This window comes from Pseudophryne corroboree, chromosome 5 (genome assembly GCF_028390025.1).
Source record: "Pseudophryne corroboree isolate aPseCor3 chromosome 5, aPseCor3.hap2, whole genome shotgun sequence".
NCBI classification, from domain to species: Eukaryota; Metazoa; Chordata; class Amphibia; order Anura; family Myobatrachidae; genus Pseudophryne; species Pseudophryne corroboree.
The window spans coordinates 497,456,910-497,478,071 of NC_086448.1; the positions used below are offsets into that span (position 1 = coordinate 497,456,910).

At 43.1% G+C, this 21,162-nt stretch overlaps 1 protein-coding gene across 5 annotated transcripts in view; it reads right to left on the reverse strand.

Annotated features, from left to right (window-relative positions):
* Positions 1–21,162, reverse strand: part of PIGN (phosphatidylinositol glycan anchor biosynthesis class N) — a 666,839-nt gene that overhangs the window by 443,748 nt on the left and 201,929 nt on the right. For all 5 annotated transcript variants that reach the window (XM_063922983.1, XM_063922980.1, XM_063922979.1 and 2 more), the window contains one exon: positions 2,362–2,440. In XM_063922983.1, coding sequence (XP_063779053.1) covers positions 2,362–2,440 — 79 coding nt within the window. The remainder of the gene's footprint in view (positions 1–2,361; positions 2,441–21,162) is intronic.

Below are 21,162 nucleotides of genomic sequence, written 5' to 3' on the forward strand. Positions count from 1 at the left end.
TCTCTGTGTGTGCGTACTTGGAAAGATGTCAGCTGAAGCCAGGTGAAAATTAAGTAAAGTTTATTGTGGAAAAAGTAATAGTAAAAATAAATATAAACTGGATCCTTGATTGCATGGAACAAAACACGATAAATGGAATATTTCAGGTTAAACATAGATGCAAAATAAACATGAAGGTATCCGGGTTTAAATCAAGCAGGGGAAAAATAACATACCAAAAAACGAAGTGATCAGGCAGGAATGGAAACAAACTGCAAATAATAGTCCAGGAATGTAGATGCTGAACCGGCAGGGTAAGAAGTCCATAAGCAAGGCACATGAGTTAGCAAACTGCAGGGAAGTCTCCAAGATGCATATAAGGCAGAATCTGGACAGGATTACTGGAGAGAGCCCAGTCTCACTCCATACGGAACCACAATGATCTGCAACTAGGTGCCTGTGAGCTGGAGTTAAATAGCAGCACCAGGTGTTGGGCTGCAGGTGCACACAATCAGGTAATTACCCTGCAGAGGCAGTGTGCAACTGCCATTCAGACCTGAGGCAACAAGTGAGACCCCTAGAGGCAGGAATGAGGTAATGCAAGGCAAAACAAACACAAATATTCCTAACAAGAAAAAGGCAGAAATAAAATATTACAGTATATGATAATGGGTTGGACACTTCATTTGATCATTTATGTACAGTAAGTGACAAATGCGTACCTATGTCTTACAAATGCTTTTGTGCAAGTGACATGAAAGTTAAGATACAACATGGGTTATCTTATGATTCCCCCCTGGGTTATTCAAGGATGAACATGAACAGAAAGACACCTGTTCCCACCACAGTGTTGATCGATAACTAGTTACATCCCTGGCCAAGAGTAATGCCTTGATGGACAATAGGACCTTTTAATCCTGCCCTGTGAGAACGGACTATTACCCTTCCATTCTTCCATTTCTTCATCCTTGTGTTGCTTGTCTCCATATTCCTTCTCTTCTTAGTTTTTACCAAAATTGCCTAACCAGTGAGACTGGATTTTACCATACTGTATATGAACAAGCTCTGTGGATCTACATACATACTGACCATAACATACTACTGCTCAGTGACCAGCAGCAATTCCTATATATAATCAATAACACAAATATAAATGAAAGAAAATGTTTCTGCAAGCTATAGTATATGACAAAAATTCTAAAAAAAAGTTGAATTTACTATATACAATATATTTTGAGCAACAGTATTCAGTCTACAGTACTTATTATTCTAGCAGTTTACAGGGTTTTATTTGTCTGTTCGTTTGATCTAGTATAGAAGAAAATAGATTGCCAAAAAAATTGGTAGACTGTGGCATAAGCAATCTCTATCCTTCTGAGTGCATTCTACATTTTACAGTATATGTTTTTTCTCCCCTAAACATTCTTCTGCTCACAGTAATTTATAGAGACTAATACCCCTTTCACACCACACAAATAACCCGGTATTGACCGGTATATTGCCGGGTCGATGCTGGTCGCTGGGGTCAATGCCGAATTCCTGGGTCACATGACCCAGTGATTCAACCAGGGAAAAAAGAAGAGTTATTCCCGGGTTATTACCAGGTCATGTGCAGTGTGAATGGGTTGCAGGGTCGATCCGACCCAGGACCCGTTCACAGTATAGGCGGAGACGGTGTGGAGCCTCCGAAACCAATGGCAACCCAACCCGGCACATTGCAATGTCTGGAAGCCAGTGTGTATGGGTCCAATGCTGGGTCACACCCAGGAAGGACCCGTTTCCAATTCCCGGGTGCGACCCGGCATTGCGATGTGAAAGTAGCATAAGGGGTAGTTTATGGTAATTTATCTCTCCTTATGCATCTCAGATTTATCTCTCGTTAAGGCTTAATACATTTGGGCCAAAGTTACTAAGCGGCAATTTTCAAACCCACCACTTGACAGTTTGGCTGCTGGATTTAAAGAAATAGTAATCTAAAATACAAAACCATGTGTGTTTTGTATTTACTATTATTGACCCTTTAAAAACAAAAGCCGAAACCACTGAAGATGTGGCAGCTTTAAAAAGTGCTGCACAGTAAATTTAACACTACGTGTCAAACTATAGGGCAGATGTTGTCAGCAAAAAAACATCCCTGCACAACAGAGTGAGGCAGAGTCAAACAGTTAATGGAGAAAAGAAGAAAAATCACATGTCACATTTCCCATGCGATACAAATTGCTACGTCTATTTCTGAATGCTCTGGTAATTTGGTGCTAAAGAGATTTGCACTACGAGTTTTCATATTACTGAAACGCCAATCTTTACAACAAAGGAAACACAATGACACATAACAGACATTACTCAAATGAGACTGTTGCTGCTTTTTGATTATACACTTACCGCTTCTTTGTAACTTCCCTCCTGAATGTAAGATCTTATTTTCCTCAAAATGTCAAGCTGCTTAGACTCTGAAAGCAAACTGTAAATACAATCAGATGTGAAAAGTGCACTCGCTGATAAAGTGTTGTTAAACAGCTTATATATATATTCCAAAAGGTACAGTATGTGAACTCAGTGACAGATGGGTTATCTGCAAACATTTCAGGAAAAAAACATCAATGTGGCGGGCTTTTTTTTTTTTTACATCCTAGACTACACTGATCTTACTTTACGAGACAATCATCCTAGACGTTTGAAGAAAGAACATGAAAAGCCCGGCAAACAGAATTTTGAAGAAAGTACCCGTGTTAATCATGTTACTCCTGTACAGCTTGTAGGCAAGGTTTTGACCATGTTGAGGAACATGGTCAATATTGGCAGGTGTAATTTATCTGTGTTGATGCTGTGTGGCAACAACATAGTACTTTATAGTTAGATCCTGGACATTACTTAACCTTATTGACTCATTTATTTATGTCACGTTATGAAGTCTTGCTACTATGTAATACTTAAAAATCAAGGAAGGATATTATGCCCTGCAGTGCATAATATGTCAGCAGCCTGCCTTCAATCCTCAGGGACTGGTGATTCCAGATATAGCTCAGTATAGAAGCAAATGCATTTTATAGGACATGTCTGGAGTGGGACAATAATTGAAGTAATATTATAAGTAAGATGAAACGTCGCCCCAGTCTAAGGTCAAGAGTCCTCTGGAGCAGGTTTTCATCCAGGATGTCTCTGTACATTGCTGCTTTCATCTTTCCCTCTATCCTGACTAGTCTCCTAGTTCCTGCCGCCAAAAAAACCCCATCCCCACAGCATGATGCTGCCACCACCATGCTTCACTGTAGGGATGGTATTGGCCTGGAGATGAGCAGTGCCTGGTTTCCTCCAAACGACGCCTGGCATTCACGCCAAAGAGTTCAATCTTTGTCTCATCAGACCAGAGAATTTTGTTTCTCATGGTCTGAGAGTCATTCAGGTGCATTTTGGAAACTCCAGGCAGGCTGCCATGTGCGTCTGTCTGGCCACTCTACCATACAGGTCTAATTGGTGGATTGCTGCAGAAATGGTTGTCCTTCTAGAAGGTTCTCCTCTCTCCACAGAGGAATACTGTATCTCTGACAGAGTGATCATCAAGTTATTTGTCACCTTCCTGACTAGGGCCCTTCTCCCCCATATCGCTCAGTTTAGGCGGCCGGCCAGCTCTAGGAAGAGTCCTGGTGGTTTCCGAATTTCTTCCATTTACGGATGATGGAGTCCACTGTGCTCATTGGGACCTTCAAAGCAGCAGATAATTTTTTGTACCCTTCCCCAGATTTGTGCCTCGAGACAATCCTATCTTGGAGGTCTACAGACAATTCTTTTCACTTCATGCTTGGTTTGTGCTCAGACATGCACTGTCAAGTGTGGTCCCTTATATAGACGAGTGTGTGCCTTTAGAAATCATGTTCAATCATCTGAATTTAACACAGGTGTACTCCAATTGAGCTGTAGGAACATCTCAAGGATAAGTGGAAACAGGATGCACCTGAGCTCAATTTTGAGCTTCATGGCAAAGGCTGTGAATACTTATGTACATGTGATTTCTTAATTTTTTATTTGTAATAAATTTGCAAAAATCTCAAAAAAACTTTTTTCATTTGTCATTATGGGTTATTGCGTGTAGAATTTTGATGAAAAAAAATAAGTTATTCCAGTTTGGAATAAGGCTGTAACATAACAAAATGTAGAAAAAGTGAAGCGCTGTGAATACTTTCTGGATGCACTGTACGTCTGAAAATAATTGGAATTGTAAAACATCATAACTATTTAAATACAAAACAAGTTCTTAATTTCTAGATTTACTCTCTGATTTAAAGAATTAAATGAAGGGTTTGGATTACTTAAAAACAGATAACCCATTCGTTAACACATCTTAACTACCCTGTAAAATTATTGTTATCTGTACATGTTACTTCTTTTTGGTAATCACGTTTTATTGATTTGACATGTTTTAATTTTATTGTATGCTTCTCTTCATTACCTCAATAATAAATATATATATATTTTTTAAAACATAATCCCATTCTGCCAGGGCTCAGAAATCATCAAGAATAATAACTAGGTAACAAGATAGCACGGTGGATCCCATATTGCCTACATATATAGGACAAGTTTTTCCTCCACTATTTGAGCATAGTTATAACATAGGGCATTGATGAGTAAACGGAGCAAGGCACTCCAGATGTACTGCATTTGGGAAGACTGCAATAAAAACGCCTATTTACAGATAATGGATACAGTGTATATATGTGACAGATGGTTTGGCTCTGAAGCAGGAAACACTCCTGCGCCTTTTAAAGGAAATGAAGTAAAAAATAAAAAGTCTGAGATCATACACTTCTATAAACTCCCGCCTAGCTAGACAAACCTTCTCCCATGTATCTCTTGAATGTGAGCCCTCCTATCAGGGACCTACTTCCTTTATCAGATTGCATCTCCTCATTGACTGCAAGGAAACACATCTGAGTTTATGTTGAAATCAAGTGGGCATAATATTTCACCGTACACTCAGTATGTAAACAGTGAACATTGTGTTAATAGTCAACAGCCATGGCTGATCTATTTAGGCGTTTCTTAGACAACAGTCTCCCATACCAGTTACTTTAACATATAGCATGAGTTCAATCTGCCAGAGATGATGATGCTAAATGACCCACACAATGTTTAGATTATCTTTTAACTTAAGCAATTGGTTACAGGACATTGATTGTCAATCATATTAACTCAAACATGTTAAATACCAGGCAGTCTATATCAATGATTTTCCACACTGATGCCTTTAGTAGTAAACATGTCTCTGTGGAAGATGGTCAATGCAGCCGTTTGGATATCTGCCATTCTTCTTTAATCTCTCATGAACAGAAAAGTATTAATTGGAAGTTTAGCTGTGGTGAATGGCAGTGGTGGTCTAAACATGCTACATAGGGTTACAGGAATATTTTAGAATAAAATACTGTAATATATCTATTAGGTAAGACATTGATATAAACAGGCTTGGACTGGCCCACAGGGGTACAGGGGAAACCACCGGTGGGCCCCACTACCTGGGGCCCCACCTCATGTTCTAAGGATCAGGTTCCAGACTGTGCACTTGAATTATACATTATACATATGTTATCTTATACTGAACTGGGGTGTATTTTCGACAGTGCATTGCTGTTATTAATCTGGTACATTATCAGGCATGCAGAAGCTAAATTTACTGTATATATTTATGAAGGGGCCCAGACGTTGCACTCTCTAATGGTTAGTCAAACCAATGAGGTGGTAGGCCACACCTCCTCTGCAGACTGGCCACACCCCTAAACATGAGTTCCTATCACTGCATTCCTCCAGTGGGCCCTACATGCCCCAGTCCAACACTGGATATAAACACTAAATTACAATAATGTATTCAGTAATGAAGAGATCTTCAATGCGTCTTGTTTATTATTTATAAAGCACTGACATATTACACAACACTGTGTATGGAGGGAATCATGACAAAAGCATACTACATGCAACGACATGAAAGGGAATGTCAATATAATGGAAAAACACTTTATTGTATAATTAATTCTCACAGAATTAGAGACTTTGTTATAGACCTAATTTTTCTCTCTCTTTTCAGCTATTTTGTTCCAAATTATGGAACAAAGCATATCAATGACAATAATATATATATTTTTTTGCTGCAGTACTACTTTAATGCTTATGAGGTTATGCTATAAATTTGCCATCACGTACATCTTAAATTAATTTCAATAACCAAAACTCCTTATATTTCGAAGAGGAAAAAAATCAGCTAGTGTAACCTAAAAGCAAGCAATGCTGATTGAAAATGACACCACATAAATTATAGTGACGAACGGCACCACAGCGCCCAAAAGCTCATTTGAGCATTTAGTGACTATTTAACATTCAAAGCTCCTTCTATCAGGGCTGCTTTGCTTGGATCTGGCTATTTCTGTGATGTTTAAAAAGGTTAATGAACCAGAACCATATTATGAATTACAATGTGTAACAGTAACATGTCATGCTTGTATACATGAAGATTATCTTCAGACTCTGAGCTCATTTCTGTGCTTCACAGTTTTTTAATATTGACTCCGCCTGAAGGATGTTCATCTATAGAAGTAATTGCTAATAGCATTAGATCCATTTTGGTGAACTGTCAGAATAAATTGTTAATACGTCTTGATGACAAGAAAGAACCAGGTACAGTAGCTTGTAGGTTCTTCACTTGTCTGTTTGTTGAAGGAAGAACTAAATATCATAGTATAAATGGCCGTTAATAATCATATACAGGTTGAGTCTCCCTTATCCAAAATGCTTGGGACCAGAGGTATTTTGGATATTGGATTTTTCCGTATTTTGGAATAATTGCATACCATAATGAGATATCATGGTGATGGGACCTAAGTCTAAGCACAGAATGCATTTATGTTACATATACACCTTATACACATAGCCTGAAGGAAATTTTAGCCAATATTTTTTATAACTTTGTGCATTAAACAAAGTGTGTCTACATTCACACAATTCATTTATGTTTCATATACACCTTATACACAAAGCCTGAAGGTCATTTAATACAATATTTTTAATAACTTTGTGTATTAAACAAAGTTTGTGTACATTGAGCCATCAAAAAACAAAGGTTTCACTATCTCAGTCTTACTCAAAAAAGTCCGTATTTCGGAATATACCGTATTTCGGAATATTTGGATATGGGATACTCAACCTGTAGTAATTTTATTTCCTGACACATTCCAAATGCAAATATTAAGTACTGCAAACACATAACTGCAATGTCATATAAAACAAAAGGCACACTAAAGATGAACAACAGAAAAGAAATATGCCTGTGCTCGGTTTTACTCATATTGTACATGGTACTAGCTGCGTGGCAGTATTAATGCCATATATGTATACAAAACCAAGAGTTTTTGGTATTATCGCTAACAATAAAATTCTGCAAATCTGGGCAAATAAAAGCATGGGGAATTTTTTTATATAAGGATCCGTAAGTGTAAGAAAAATCTGCGTCCAGACCTATACATACTTTTTCTTCTATGCATGCGCAGTAAGAAAATGCGTAACTTGCACAAAGAAAACAAATGTACTGTACATCCAACTTTACATAAACATTATATTTTCGCACCTGCCAATCCAACCATTGGCAGATGGACATTATATTAAACCTATTTAAATTAACAAACCTTGATTATCATTCATTTTCAAACTATATTTCTGTGGAATAGGGATCAAATGAGTGGCTGCAGAAATGTCATGACTCTAACTGCAAATAAAAGTGTTAATACAATAATCTAGATTTGTAAGTAGAGTGTGGCTCGGGTTGCACTTGATATGCCGGCTGACGGAATCCCGGCGCTCAGAATACCGGCGCCAGAATCCCGACAGACGTCATACCGACAACTATTTTCCCTCTTGGGGTGTCCATGACACCCCTGGAGGAAGAATAAATAGTTTGGCCAGCAGCGTGCTGAGCGCAGTGAGCCCGCATGGAGCTCTTTTGCGCTCGCCCCGCTGCCAGCAAACCGGTGGACGGGATCCCGGTGCAAGTATGCTGGGTGCCAGGAATCCGTGCGCCGTCATACTATAGTAGACCCGTGTGGCTCCTCTATTCTCAGTCTGTGCCTGACGCAAAGCATACAAGAACCTGTAAATGTCTTGGTTGGATGTTAATATAATGTGAGATATACAGTAGAAATGTGCGGCGGACACTTTTTGTGTTTTGGTTTTGGATCTGGATCCCTGCTCATGTTCTGGATCTGGACTGGATTTACAAAAAACACCCTTTCGGGTTTAGGTTTTGGATGATTTTTGAAAAAAACTTAAAAATAGCTAAAATCACGGTATTATTAACCTCAATTACATTTATTTACACTCGGGGCGTGGCCACGGCGGTGAACGGGTAGGAAGCAGGCTGGTGTAGCTCCCCGGACGAATTAATCCTGCATATATCCTGGGGCCCCCTCTGAGGCTCAAACCCGGCCTAATATAGGGCGCTGTCTGTGGGGAAGCGGTGGGCAGCGTTTGTGGACCCGCTCCGGAGCTCCTGGCCAGCGCCAGCGGCTGCCCGACTCCTGGGCCTAGGCCGCCGACGGATACCCGGGCTCAATTTACAACACACTGCCGCGGGCGCGCGCGCACGACCCGCGGCGATCGCGAGGATTTGGATCCCTCTGTGCCTGGGGAGAGCGGCACCCCTCACCTGTGTCCCCTGGTGGAGTTTGCCGGCCGCTTCTGTCCCTCTGGAGCCTGGAATCGTGCTGAGAGGGGAGAGACTGCACACTCCGGCGGCCATCTTGGCTGCAGCTTTTTCTGCATACATCCTGTGTGACTCTGCACTCGTGGGGACTGCAGGGCTGGGGGATCTACTCTGGACACAGATTGTCCTGTCTCTGTGGGCCACTATACAGCATATATTATACATTAGCACACTGCCCCAGGCTCCTCTGCCCCCCCCCACCCTCCTCCACAGTGTTCTCCTGTTGGATGCCGTGGAGCACTGCTGCCATTATATCTTCTCCCCTCTGCTGTGCTTTCTGACACTGAATACAGGGACCTCGAGTGCTGCCTTAGCCTTGTCATCATGGTGAAGGGTGGCCAGAGTGCGGCGGCGGCTAAACTGGAGAAGTATGCCCGACAGCCGGCTGCTCAGTCGGCGCACCCGGCTGGGGCAGACCAGGGCGCGGACGTACAGCCACCTCCTCCTTCCATTCAGCAGGTCCTGGAGGCCATAGCGGCCAGCGAACAGCGTCTGTCGGACAAAATGGAGAAGGTGCAGTGTGACCTGTCCTTATTACGCCAGGATGTCCAGCGGGTCCAGGAGAGAGTGGGAGAAACGGAGATGCGGGTCTCTAATTTGGAAGACCTCAGCGGCCCCCTCCAACGGTCTGTCTCTGCGGTTACACAGCAAGTTTCTACACTGCAAACTAAACTCCAGGATATGGAGGGACGACTTCACAGAAACAACGTCAGATTCGTGGGCTTGCCTGAGAGGGAGGAAGGGGCACATCCTGAGGAATTCCTGGAATCCTGGTTGACAGAAGCGTATGGCGCCGAATCCTTTACATCCCAGTTTGCAGTGGAGCGGGCGCATCGGGTGCCGTTCCGGCCTTTGCCCCCAGGCGCCCCCCGCGGACATTTATAGCAAAGTTTCTACATTATAAAGACCGAGACTCTGTTCTGCGCCTGGGTCGCGCGAAGGGCCCTCTGATTCTAAATGGCGTCCGGGTGTCAGCATTTCCAGATTTCGCTGCAGATGTCCAAAAAGACCGGGCCCAGTTTATGCCTGTCAAGCGGCGACTTCGTGATCTGAATATCCCCTATTCGATGTTGTTCCCCTCTCGGCTGCGAGTGGTGGCGGACGGGGAGACTAAGTTCTTCAACACTCCGAGGGAGGCGGCGGCCTGGCTGGACAGCTATGCTCCGGGCGCCCGCCAGCTGGCTCTGGACTGACGCCCAGCTACTTTTCTCCATGAGCCATCAATACGCAAGTATACGTCCGGGGAGTTTCCCCTGGTCATGGTTGTTCTGGACATTGTTGAGCAGTGACTTTACATACAGTATTAAGGGGTTTTTTCTTTCCCTTTGGGTCTGTTTACTGCGTATAGCACTGCCGTAGGTTTTTTTGGCTACCAGGGTTGGTGGTTTGTTAGGGATATGTGTATGCCAAAGTTCGGGGAGGTATACGGGGAGGGGGTATGTTGTGGGGATGCTGTTTATTTTTCTGATCTGTTTTTATTTCTGTTTTGTATTGTTTTTTGTTTTTTATATGATTGCTCATTTCTATGCGAGGTGAGGTCGAGCTATTTAAGGGGTTCCGGGTTCCGGGGTAACACTCTGCAGGGGTGGGTGGGTGCCCAGACGATGCTGCTGTTTAGGCTTTCACAGGGCGCTGCGTCTCAGACCATGCACGGTACGACATGTCTGCTTTAAAGATTTTGGCGAGGAACGTCCGGGGCATCAATAATAAAGTAAAGCGATCCCTGGTATTTAAAATTATTAAGAAATATGGCCCGGACGTTGTCTGCTTAAGCGAAACTCATCTGGAGGGAAATAGGCTGTTGTCGCTCCGTAGGCCTTGGGTGGGATGGGCGTATCATTCCTCTCATTCCTCCTCTTCTAGGGGAGTATCGGTAATGATACGGAGAACCGTACAGTTTGAATTGATCACAGTAAGCACTGATCCATACGGCAGGTTTGTGTTTCTGGAATGTAAGCTGAACTCCCGTGCCCTTTTTATTTTGTCTGTTTACATCCCCCCCCCCCCCGTTTTCATATGATGTTCTGCAGAAAGCCGCATCGTTTATTGCCTCATCCCCCCATACTCCTGTTATATGTCTGGGGGATTTTAATAATGTGCTGGATGTCTCCTTGGATAGATGGAGGTCCTCTCAAGGTCCGGGGGCGGGAGGTGGGCAGCCAACTTCTCACTCTCACTCTAAGTTTGCGGATGTTATAGATAGTATGCAGTGGGTAGATGTTTGGAGAGTTCGGCACCCTACACTTAGGCAGTACTCATGCTTCTCTGGTACGCATGGCACATTCTCCAGAATCGACCTGGCCCTGGTCTCGCCCGGGCTTTTACCTAATGTAACGGATGTTCATTATGAGGCGCGCGGGGTGTCCGACCACTCGCCCATGTTGTTGTCTCTTGACGTGGAGTGCCGGAGGGGACAGTCTTATTGGAGGTTGCATCCATCCTGGCTGCTTCAGTTGGGAGAATGCCCGGATTTAAAGTCCAGGTGGGAGGGCTTTTTAGCGGATAATGTGGGCTCGGCTCCGGTGCATATTGTTTGGGACACATTCAAAGCATACCTGCGTGGCACACTGATTGGTAAAATTGCTACCCGCAAGTTGGAATACAGAGCGACGGAGCGACAGCTTGAGTGTGACTATAGAGATCTAGAGACCAGATACTTGGCGGAGGGCACCTCCGCTCTGAAGGTGCGGTGGATGTCAGCTAAGGAGGCTTGGCTGGCTCACCTCTCCGACAAGAATGCACGCTCCCTCCTGTTTAGGGCAACTAATATTTATATGCAGGCAGACAGGCCGGGTAGTTTATTGGCTCATCTGGTGCATTATGATCGTCCTGGGAATACGATAGTGCAGATGTCTGGCCCTGACGGTTCCATGGTGAGCAATACCCCTGACATAGTACAGCTGTTCCTTTCGTACTTTAGGGAGATTTATGATTCTCAGATGACGTGCTCCGAGGGGGACTTAGATTACATTTATTTACACTCATTTACAGACTATTCTGAACACCTCATACCTCACAATACTGTTTCTGGGCCAAAAGGTTGCACCGAGGTAGCTGGATGACTAAGCTAAGCAACACATGTGGGAGACACAAACACGTGGCCCATCTAGGAGTGGCACTGCAGTGGCAGACAGGATGGCAGTTTTAAAAATTAGTCCCCAGAGAGCACATAATGCAAAGAAAAAAAAGAGGTGGGCCGAGGTCGCTGGATGACTAAACTAAGCTGCACAAGTGGGCGGCACAAACACCTGGCCCATCTAGGAGTGGCACTACAGAGGCAGTTTTAAAAACTAGGCCCCAAAGAGCACATAATGCAAAGAAAAAAAAGAGGTACAAGATGGAATTGTCTTGGGCCCTCCCACCAACCCATATGTTGTTTAAACAGGACATGCACAGTTTAATAAACCCATCATCTAAGCGACAGGTGGTCCCCCTGGAAAAAGTTTGCCAAGTTCTCCAAATCATAGCTAGCCACAAACATACCACCTCCTTCTTTGATGACTTTCCACATTATGAGAAGAGGCAAGAGGAGGAGGACAGTGTCAAGGAGGTGACTAAAAATTAGAAAAGGCACATGCAATCTGGAACAACACACAGGCTTTCACCTCCACTTCTATATTGGTGTGGAACGGAAAGGACTTCAACCAAGCAAATATATAATTACCACATTACTGGACAAACTGAAAAACTAGGTGCTAAAGCCTCCAAATTTGTACCCCCTTCTCCATGTTCAAGGATTAAGATAATCTCGGATTTAATGCTGGGATGCAAATAAACTGGTGTATACCATAGGATCATGAGTGGATATTTTCCCCTCCACAGAGTCTGGAGACTTATTTTGTGAACATTTTGTGGGTTTCTTTTTTTCCATTTTTTTATTGCATTTTTATTTACACATTTTGTGGCAGATGCTTTATTTTTGTTTTTCACAGCTCCCAGTTACACGCATGTGAGCACACCTGTATGTCCCAGTTACACGCATGTGAGCATACCTGTGTGTCTTGTTTATTTTATTCATATTTAATTTTTATATAAAGCAGACCCTTAGATGTTTTAGCAGCCCCTCCTGAGCCCCCACAGCAGCCTTGGATGGGGCAAGTGAGTTCGGGTGGGTTCGGTAAAGTACTAAGCATGACTGTGCAGTGGATTTTTTTGTTACTGAGCTCCTGCCCTAGTGGAGCTTACCACTCTGCAGTCAAAACTCATTTCATACTATAAGAAGGACTGTGGGAGGAAGCAATGCTAACCTCTGCGCCCACAGCATGCCTCAGCCTGGCAAGACAGACATCTTTCTGGCTGTAACCCACCACGAGACTCCATACAGGTCCTTATTCAGCAACTGTTTGTGCCTCACGGGAGCTCCTGGCCCATCTAGTGCTGCAGTACAATAAAAAGCTGATGCAATGCAAGATCACTGAAACTCTGTTCTTCTAACACCGCAAGGTCTTACGATAACCCTACGCAGCCCTTAGGAAAAGAAGATCCCTGTACAACAATGTGCATCTTCTAAATAAATAATCCCGAAAAGTGGAACATCAATAATAAATCAAAATTAAGGTTGACTAATTGGACCCATTCATTTCAGTGAGTCGTTAACATGAAAAAATTGAGAAGAACCGCTCACTAATGTTCTGGCAGAAAATATCACTTTTACCTCTCCGGCAGTTGCACTGGATTATGATTCAGTATCTTCTGAGTCACACTGACTTTGGCCACAAATGTGGTCTCTCCCCACTTTATTTTAAAACACTTCATCAAAATAGCAATTTCCATTTCCACCTTTGCGGCTATGTTTCCACAAATCTGTTTGTGATGTTGAAGATTGTTTCATATCTGCTCTAGGCTTTCATTTAAACCTAGGATCAAGTACAGCAACACCCCTGGAATTATACGGCAGCACCCCTGGACTTATACAGCATAGGCAGCACCCCTGGAGAATTACACAGCATAGCAGACAGGCAACAGCACCCCTGGAATTAAACGGCAGTGGGGCAGCAACGTTGGAATGATGTGGCAAAGAAAAGATGTGCAAGATGGAATTGTCCTTGGGCCCTCCCACCCACCCTTATGTTGTATAAACAAGACATGCACACTTTAACAAACCAATAATTTCAGCGACAGGGTCTGCTAAACGACTGTGGCTGAAATCACTGGTTTGTTTGGGCCCCCACCAAAAAAAAAAAAAAAGCAATGAATCTCCTCGCACAAACTGGCTCTACAGAGGCAAAATGTCGTCCTCATCCTCCAATTCCTCCCCCCCATTCATTGTTTACCTCCTCATCCTCACAGCAAAATAATATTCAAACAAACCACATAATTTAGGTGTCAGTGGACTGCTTACGCTCTCACCCAAAGTTTCTGAACTTGACAATGACTTATGATAAATGCACTGCAGGCGACGTATAAGGAAGGATGTTCCTAGGTGGTTAACATCCTTACCGCTACTTATTATGGATTGACAAAGGCAACAGATGGCTTGACACCTGTTGTCTGGATTTGGGGAAAAATAATTCCACACCAAAGAGGTGGCTTTTTTGGTATTTTGCCCAGGCATGACACTGGGCTTTTTCATCCCATGTACAACAACTGTCTCCACTGGTGCCTTATTCAAACAAACCACATCACCATCAGAATTCTCATTTTCAACTTCCTCTGCAGCGCCCGCTACACCCATATCCTCCTCATCCTGGTGTACTTCTACACTGCCATTCTCAATCTCAATATCAGTAACCGCGTTTCTCCTTCCAGCACTTGCAGGGGGCGTGCAAATGGTGGTAGGAGCCTACTCTTCCCATACAGTGTTGTGAAGGTCAGGCCTAGTAAGCGCAACCACGGACAGTGCCAGCACCCCTGTATTTTCACAACACCCCTGTAATTTTACAGCATACAAAACAGGGCCAGTGTACATTTATTTTAACTGTACCCCTGTATTTTTACAGCATAAAGGACCAATGTATTTTTATTTCAACAGCAGCACCACTGTATTTTTACAGCATACAGGACCAGTGTACTTTTATTTTAACTGCAGCACCCCTGTATTTTCGCAGCATACATGATCAGTGTATTTTTATTTCAACAGCAGCACCCCTGTATTTTTACAGCATACAGGACCAGTGTACTTTTAGTTTACCAGCAGCATCTCTGTATTTTTACAGCATACAGTACCAGTGTACTTTTATTTTAACAACAGGACCCCTGTATTTTTACAGCATACAGGACCAGTGTAATTTTATTTTAACAGCAGCACCCCTGTATTTTTACAGCATACAGACAGGGCCAGTGTACAGTTATTTTACTGCACCCCTGAATTATTACAGCATAAAAGACAAGACCAGTGTACATTTATTTTACTGCATCACAGAATTTTTGCAGCATACAAGACAGGACCAGTGTACATTTATTTTACTGCACCCCAGAATTATTACAGCATAAAAGACAGGGCCAGTCTACATTTATTGTACTGCAAATAGAGATATAGACACCAAATGTGTCACCGGGCGCTATCCAAAACAATAACAGAAAAACAGAAAACAAATAATAATATTATGTTCCTTTTATTTTCAATGGAGAGAGCAAAATTTCTCAATGATGATTTCTAGGTGATTCAGGTGGTTTTCTCTCCTTTTCTAGAGAGTCCGAAAATGGTCACCTTTCCAACTCATGTAGAAGAAGAACAACAAAAAACAAACGTCTAGTTCTGTCTTTTAACAGAATTAAAAAGCACAAATACTGTCCAGAGAGGGAAATGATGGGCGTACCCCACTCACACGAAAACAGATAAACATAGACACATCATGGTATCTTTACTATAAATAGCAGTAATCCTTCAAGCATTCACATCACTCCCAGACGGGTACATGAAAACGATTGTGCGTACCCAAAACTCACATCAAGGTAAGGGTAGGGACTTATATAACGGTATCTTTATGTGACAACCAATATTGTGTACAGTGTACATTTATTTTACTGCACCTATAATTATTACAGCATACAAGACAGGGCCAGTGTACATTTATTTTACTGCACCCCAGAATTTTTGCAGCATACAAGACAGAGCCAGTGTACATTTATTTTAGCAACAGCACCCCTGGATTTTTACAGCATACAAGACAGGGTCAACACCCCTGTATTTTCACTGCATACAGAAGGACAGTGTCCCTGCCTCCTGTACAATACAGTGATAGCCAGGATAGCAACAACACCCATGTACAGCTGCAGCACCCCTAACAGCACATGAAACACCAGTGAAAGCCAGGACAGCAACCCTGACATCACAGGGACACCACAGTGACATGAACAGCACCCCTACAGAGCACACACTGACCCCACCCGACACCACCACCCACAGAGAGAGACAGAGGTCTGTCTCCCCCACTCTCAAAGTCCAGAGTGAAAATGGCGGCGACGTGTGGCTGTTTATATGGTATCCAAAACCCGCGAGAATTCGACAGTGGGATTATGACGTTTTGCCTCGTTCTAGTTTCCAAGTCTGGCGGAAAGTCCAGAGCTAGACTCGGAAACTGGCTCGGAATGGGATGTTCTGGGGGGTTCTATTCTCTGGGAACCAAATCCGCTCATCTCTAATATATGGGGGTTATTAATGTTGTGTGGGGGCTGGTGTGTGGGGATGTATTGAGAGGCGTTGACGGTTGACCTGGAGGCTTACCATATCTTTGCAAATGTATGTGACTAAGATCTCTGAATTATCTATTATCATGTCGTTTTTTTTTTATCTTATTGCTAATACCTCGTGGTGTGCAGGGGAAAACCCGTTTTGTGAACAACTCCTCCCTTTCAGCACCTGAGAGGATTTACTAATTTGACTGAACAACTTTCAGTTTAACTTCAGTTTAGAAAAGCATAGATGGGCCCTGAATTTGGAGATCATACTGGTTCCAATAGTGACATTTGGGGGACCTAGGGGTTGACTCCTGATAAACTGGCTATCAATTTAGATATATCTGTGTATGTGCTATTACCATGTAGACAATTATATGGCCCAGAGTGGTTACTGTTACAGCATCATTCAGTGTAGGAACCTCCAGTATCAGAGAGGCCTTGACGTTTGCCCTGGAGACTTACCATATCTTTACCAATATATGTACAGTAACTAAAGGGGGGTACTCACTGAGCAATCGCTGCTTAAAATCTAAGCAATCTGACTAGATTGCTTAGATTTTAAGCCTGAACGGTCCGTGTGTACCCCCCACAGCGATAGCGATGCGCAGCCCCGCGCATCGCTATCGCTGGTGCTAGATTGGCCTGCCATGCAGGCCAATCTGGCAGGTCCCTCATTTCACCCGCTGGGTGAAATGAGCGGCACCCCGTCTCCCCCCCGCACGCTCAGCACACATCGCACTGTGCTGAGCGGTGGGAGAGATGTGTGCTGAACGGTTCGCTCAGCACACATCTCTCCCACATCGGCCCGTGAATACAGGCCTTAAGATCTCTGAATTACTATCTTTTATCATGTAGTTTTTCAAAACTTTTTGCTAATGCCTCTTGGTGTGCTGCAGAAAACCGGTTTGGTGTATTTTTCTAGTTTACAACAACCCCTTCCATTCAGCACCTGATAGTCATTACTAATTTGACTGAGCAGCTTTCAATTTAACTTCATGTATTATTGTTATGTTTCAGGTATTTGTGTTGTGTGGGGGCAGTATCAATGTTATATAGAAAGGCCGGAGTGGGGATATCAGTGTTATGTAGTTGTGAGTTATTAAGTGTATGTGCCTGCTCGTAGAGGCCATCAATAGATTATATGGTAATATTTTATTAAATCTGGGGTTATGAAACTTATATGGTGACTCTATTAAATGTGGGCAAATTTCGTAAAATAGGGTTGAAGTTTCTAATAATATCTTGTAGAAGTACTAATGCAATGTTGAATCTCTATTAGAAGTGAGGGGCTATTAATGTTAGCGTTAATTGAAGGAAATAAGTCTACTTCTGAAATTTGCTATTATTGTGATATTGGGGCTGTAGATGTTTATTTAGTGTGTGTGTGTGTGTGTGTGTGTGTGTGTGTGTGTGTGTGTGTGTGTGTGTGTGTGTGTGTGTGTGTGTGTGTGTGTGTGTGTGTGTGGAGGGGGGGGGGGGGGGCAGAAAAGTGCATCACTGCCTTCCACCTGTAGTTTAGGGAGTGCCTCTGCAGCCATTATTAAGCATGATGCAGTCAGCAAAGACACAATTCTGTAGCTCTCCTGAGTCCAGTGGTGATTTGCACACAGACCACTTCACAGGGTTGAGGAAAAATTCAATTTCTCAGGAAAAAACCTATGCAGCATGAAATAAACCCTTAAATGCATCTAACCCAGTCCCTTTATCTGATACAAATGAAATAATGTTTTTTCACCTGCTATCTGTCAATGCAAACTTTCAGCAGGTGCTACCATATTGGATTACAAATCCATGCGCTTCCCTGTAATACTGGGTACAATTACGTATGATGTCACAAGAGTATTTGTGGCTCATAAAGTATCCATATTGTGAAGGAGTGCTGAGACAATTATTGAAAGAAACTTTAATATGCATATCTAATCTAACAACTGAGATAATAGCCTTAATGGGGTAAATGCATCGGAATGTCCGTCTCATTGACAACAATCTACAAAACAAGATTGAGGACCAATGTTAGAAGCCCCATTTGAAAGGAATTTCAATGAGTCATGATGAACTGGATAGAGCAGCCATCTCCAGAGGCCTCTGTGCCTGAGCAGCTTGTGATTCCTATCTGTCATTGGTAAGGAGAACAGGCAATCAGTGTTTTTGCAGTTCTGTTTATGCAGCACTTTTGAAACGCAAGATCGAAAACATCAAAGAGCTGCAAACAAACAAATGTCTCAAAGTACCACATAGCTTCTATGTTACAAATAAGTCCCTGGATGTTCTGCTTAGGACTAATGACAAAGAGGGTTAATGATGCTAAACTGATACAGGCAGCTGGCTGCTATAACAGAGCAAAAGAAATGAACCAGGAATCTCACAGTAATAACATATATTACTAAAGGAAAAATAAATAACACTATTGAAAACTATTTTCTGCACTGTTACCACCCTTAAAACATTTTTTTATTAAATATATATATATATATATATATATATATATATATATATAGAGAGAGAGAGAGAGAGAGAGAGAGAGAGAGAGAGAGAGAGAGATTTATATTTAAATATATACATGTTTATTTCCTCTCAAAATAGAAATATATATCACATAAGTACTGCTGTATGCCATGGATCAGCTACCCATTTCTCCCATCTGTTCCTTTAACATCACCTTATTTTTACTCAGTTTCCCAAGGACTACATGGATACCTGTGTTATAAAATCAATTACCAGCAATATACAAAATGAATAAGCAGAATGCGGATTGATTTATTGCTGTGAAACACGAACAATCAAAACCAGCAGGCAGGTGGTAATTACCACAAACATACACTGATTATCATTCATTTACAAAGTACTGAAAATTTGTGTTGAGCAGGGAAGAGATGAGTGGCTGCAATGTCATGAGTATTACTGCAAAACAAGTGGTAATACTAGAATCTAGACTTGTAAGCAGTGTGTGGCTTTCAGGGCCTAATAAAGCAGAAACAGATGAAGCACATCAGCAGCAATCAGTCAATGCTGGAAAAACAGATAAGAGGAAGCAACTATTGCAGAAGTAAATTTGCCTCTGCAGGGCAGGGAAGCCGAAGGAGGGGGATAAGGTATGGATCACAAGGGTAGGGGGCCTGTAGGGCAGGGATGTGCTGGGTAGGAAAGGGGTAACCAGGGGTTAAAGTGAGTCGGAATGGGGCGGAACTGCGTTCCATCAGTTCTATTTGGAGACGGAATGTAGTTCCACCTCCTCCGGCTCACCTAACCCGATGTGTGCCTGGCGCCCGCTGAGATTGTGTTCCCAGCGGGCGCCCGTCTCTCTCTCTCCACAGCGGAAGCCGGAGGCAGGAGCACACTAATGACGTCTCTCCCATAGTGCCGAGGAGTGGACGCCAAGAGGAATGCAGCGGTCGGATGCGGGAGCGGGGCTTGGTGAGTATGTGAGTTTTTTTTTTTTTTTATATGTTTGAGTGTAGGCGGCTCTTCTACTGGGGGCGAACTACATGGTGTGAACTACATAGGGGCTAACTACTGGGAGTGAACTACATAGGGGCTAACTACTGGGGGCAAACTACATAGGGGCAAACTGCATGTGGCCTAAACTACTGGGGGCATAACTACAGGGGCTAAACTATTGGGGGAATTACCACTGGGGGGCTAAACTACAGGGGGTAGGGCTAAACTACTGGGGGCTATAACTACAGGGGCTAAGACTACTAAGGCCTTACCACTGGGGGCTAAACTACAGGGGGAGCATTACCACCTCAGTGCATAACTACAGGGGGAATTACCACTGGAGGCATAACTACTGGGGGCATTACCACTGGGGCTAAACTACAGCGGACATTACTACTGGGGGCAATACTACACTGGGGCATTACCACTAAGGGCATTACTACTGATGAGGGCATTGTATAGGGGGCACTTAATAAGGGTCATCCGTCCTGGGGACATAAGGGGCACTACTACTGGGTGCATTACCACTAAGGGCATTACTATTAATGAGGGCATTGTATAGGGGGCACTTAAGGGTCATCAGTCCTGGGGACATAAGGGACACTACTACTGGGTGCATTGCATAAGGGGCACCACTACTATGGGCTCTACATAAGGGGCACTACCACTGTGGGCACAACCACTACAGTGGACATTGCATAAGGGGCACTACTACTGTGGGCATTGTATAAGGGGCGTTACTGCTGTGGGCATTATGTGTATTAGGGGTGCTACTACTGTGGGTTTTGTGTATAAGGAGCACTAATGTGTGTTATAACATGAACAAGGGACACTACTATGTGGTGTAATGTGAATAAGATTGTGCTACTGTGTGGTATCATTTTAATTTGGGATACTATTACGTGACCACGTCCCTATATTTGTGAGGCCACGCCCATTTTTAGGCTGCGCTCCTACGGCATACGCAATCCCTTTAGTACATGGGCGCCAGGGGGAGGGGGGGTGAGTTCCACCACCTCTCTAGGACCACTTTAAGCACTGGGGGTAACCAGACCCCTCATAAGCCAATACACAACAAGGGGGCATAAAAGCACCAGTCCAGTATCTGTGCCTGCCACCAAGGTTTAAGAATTGGTCTTATTACTATAATCCCACAGCCAATGCTATTCATTTGAACAGGTGTGCTCCATTGTGCTTTTGTTATAATTTGAATCAGCACAGGCTGTACAGTTCTTAGTGCTGGAACAGATTTTATTTTATTTTTTAAACTGTGGAGTAGGTCGAAATTGGGCCCCAAAAAGCAGGTTCCGTTTGTGTTCACTGAATAAAAGACACAATTGCGTGTATATGCACAGCTGCAAAAATTGCTAGAAGCATGCTAAGGC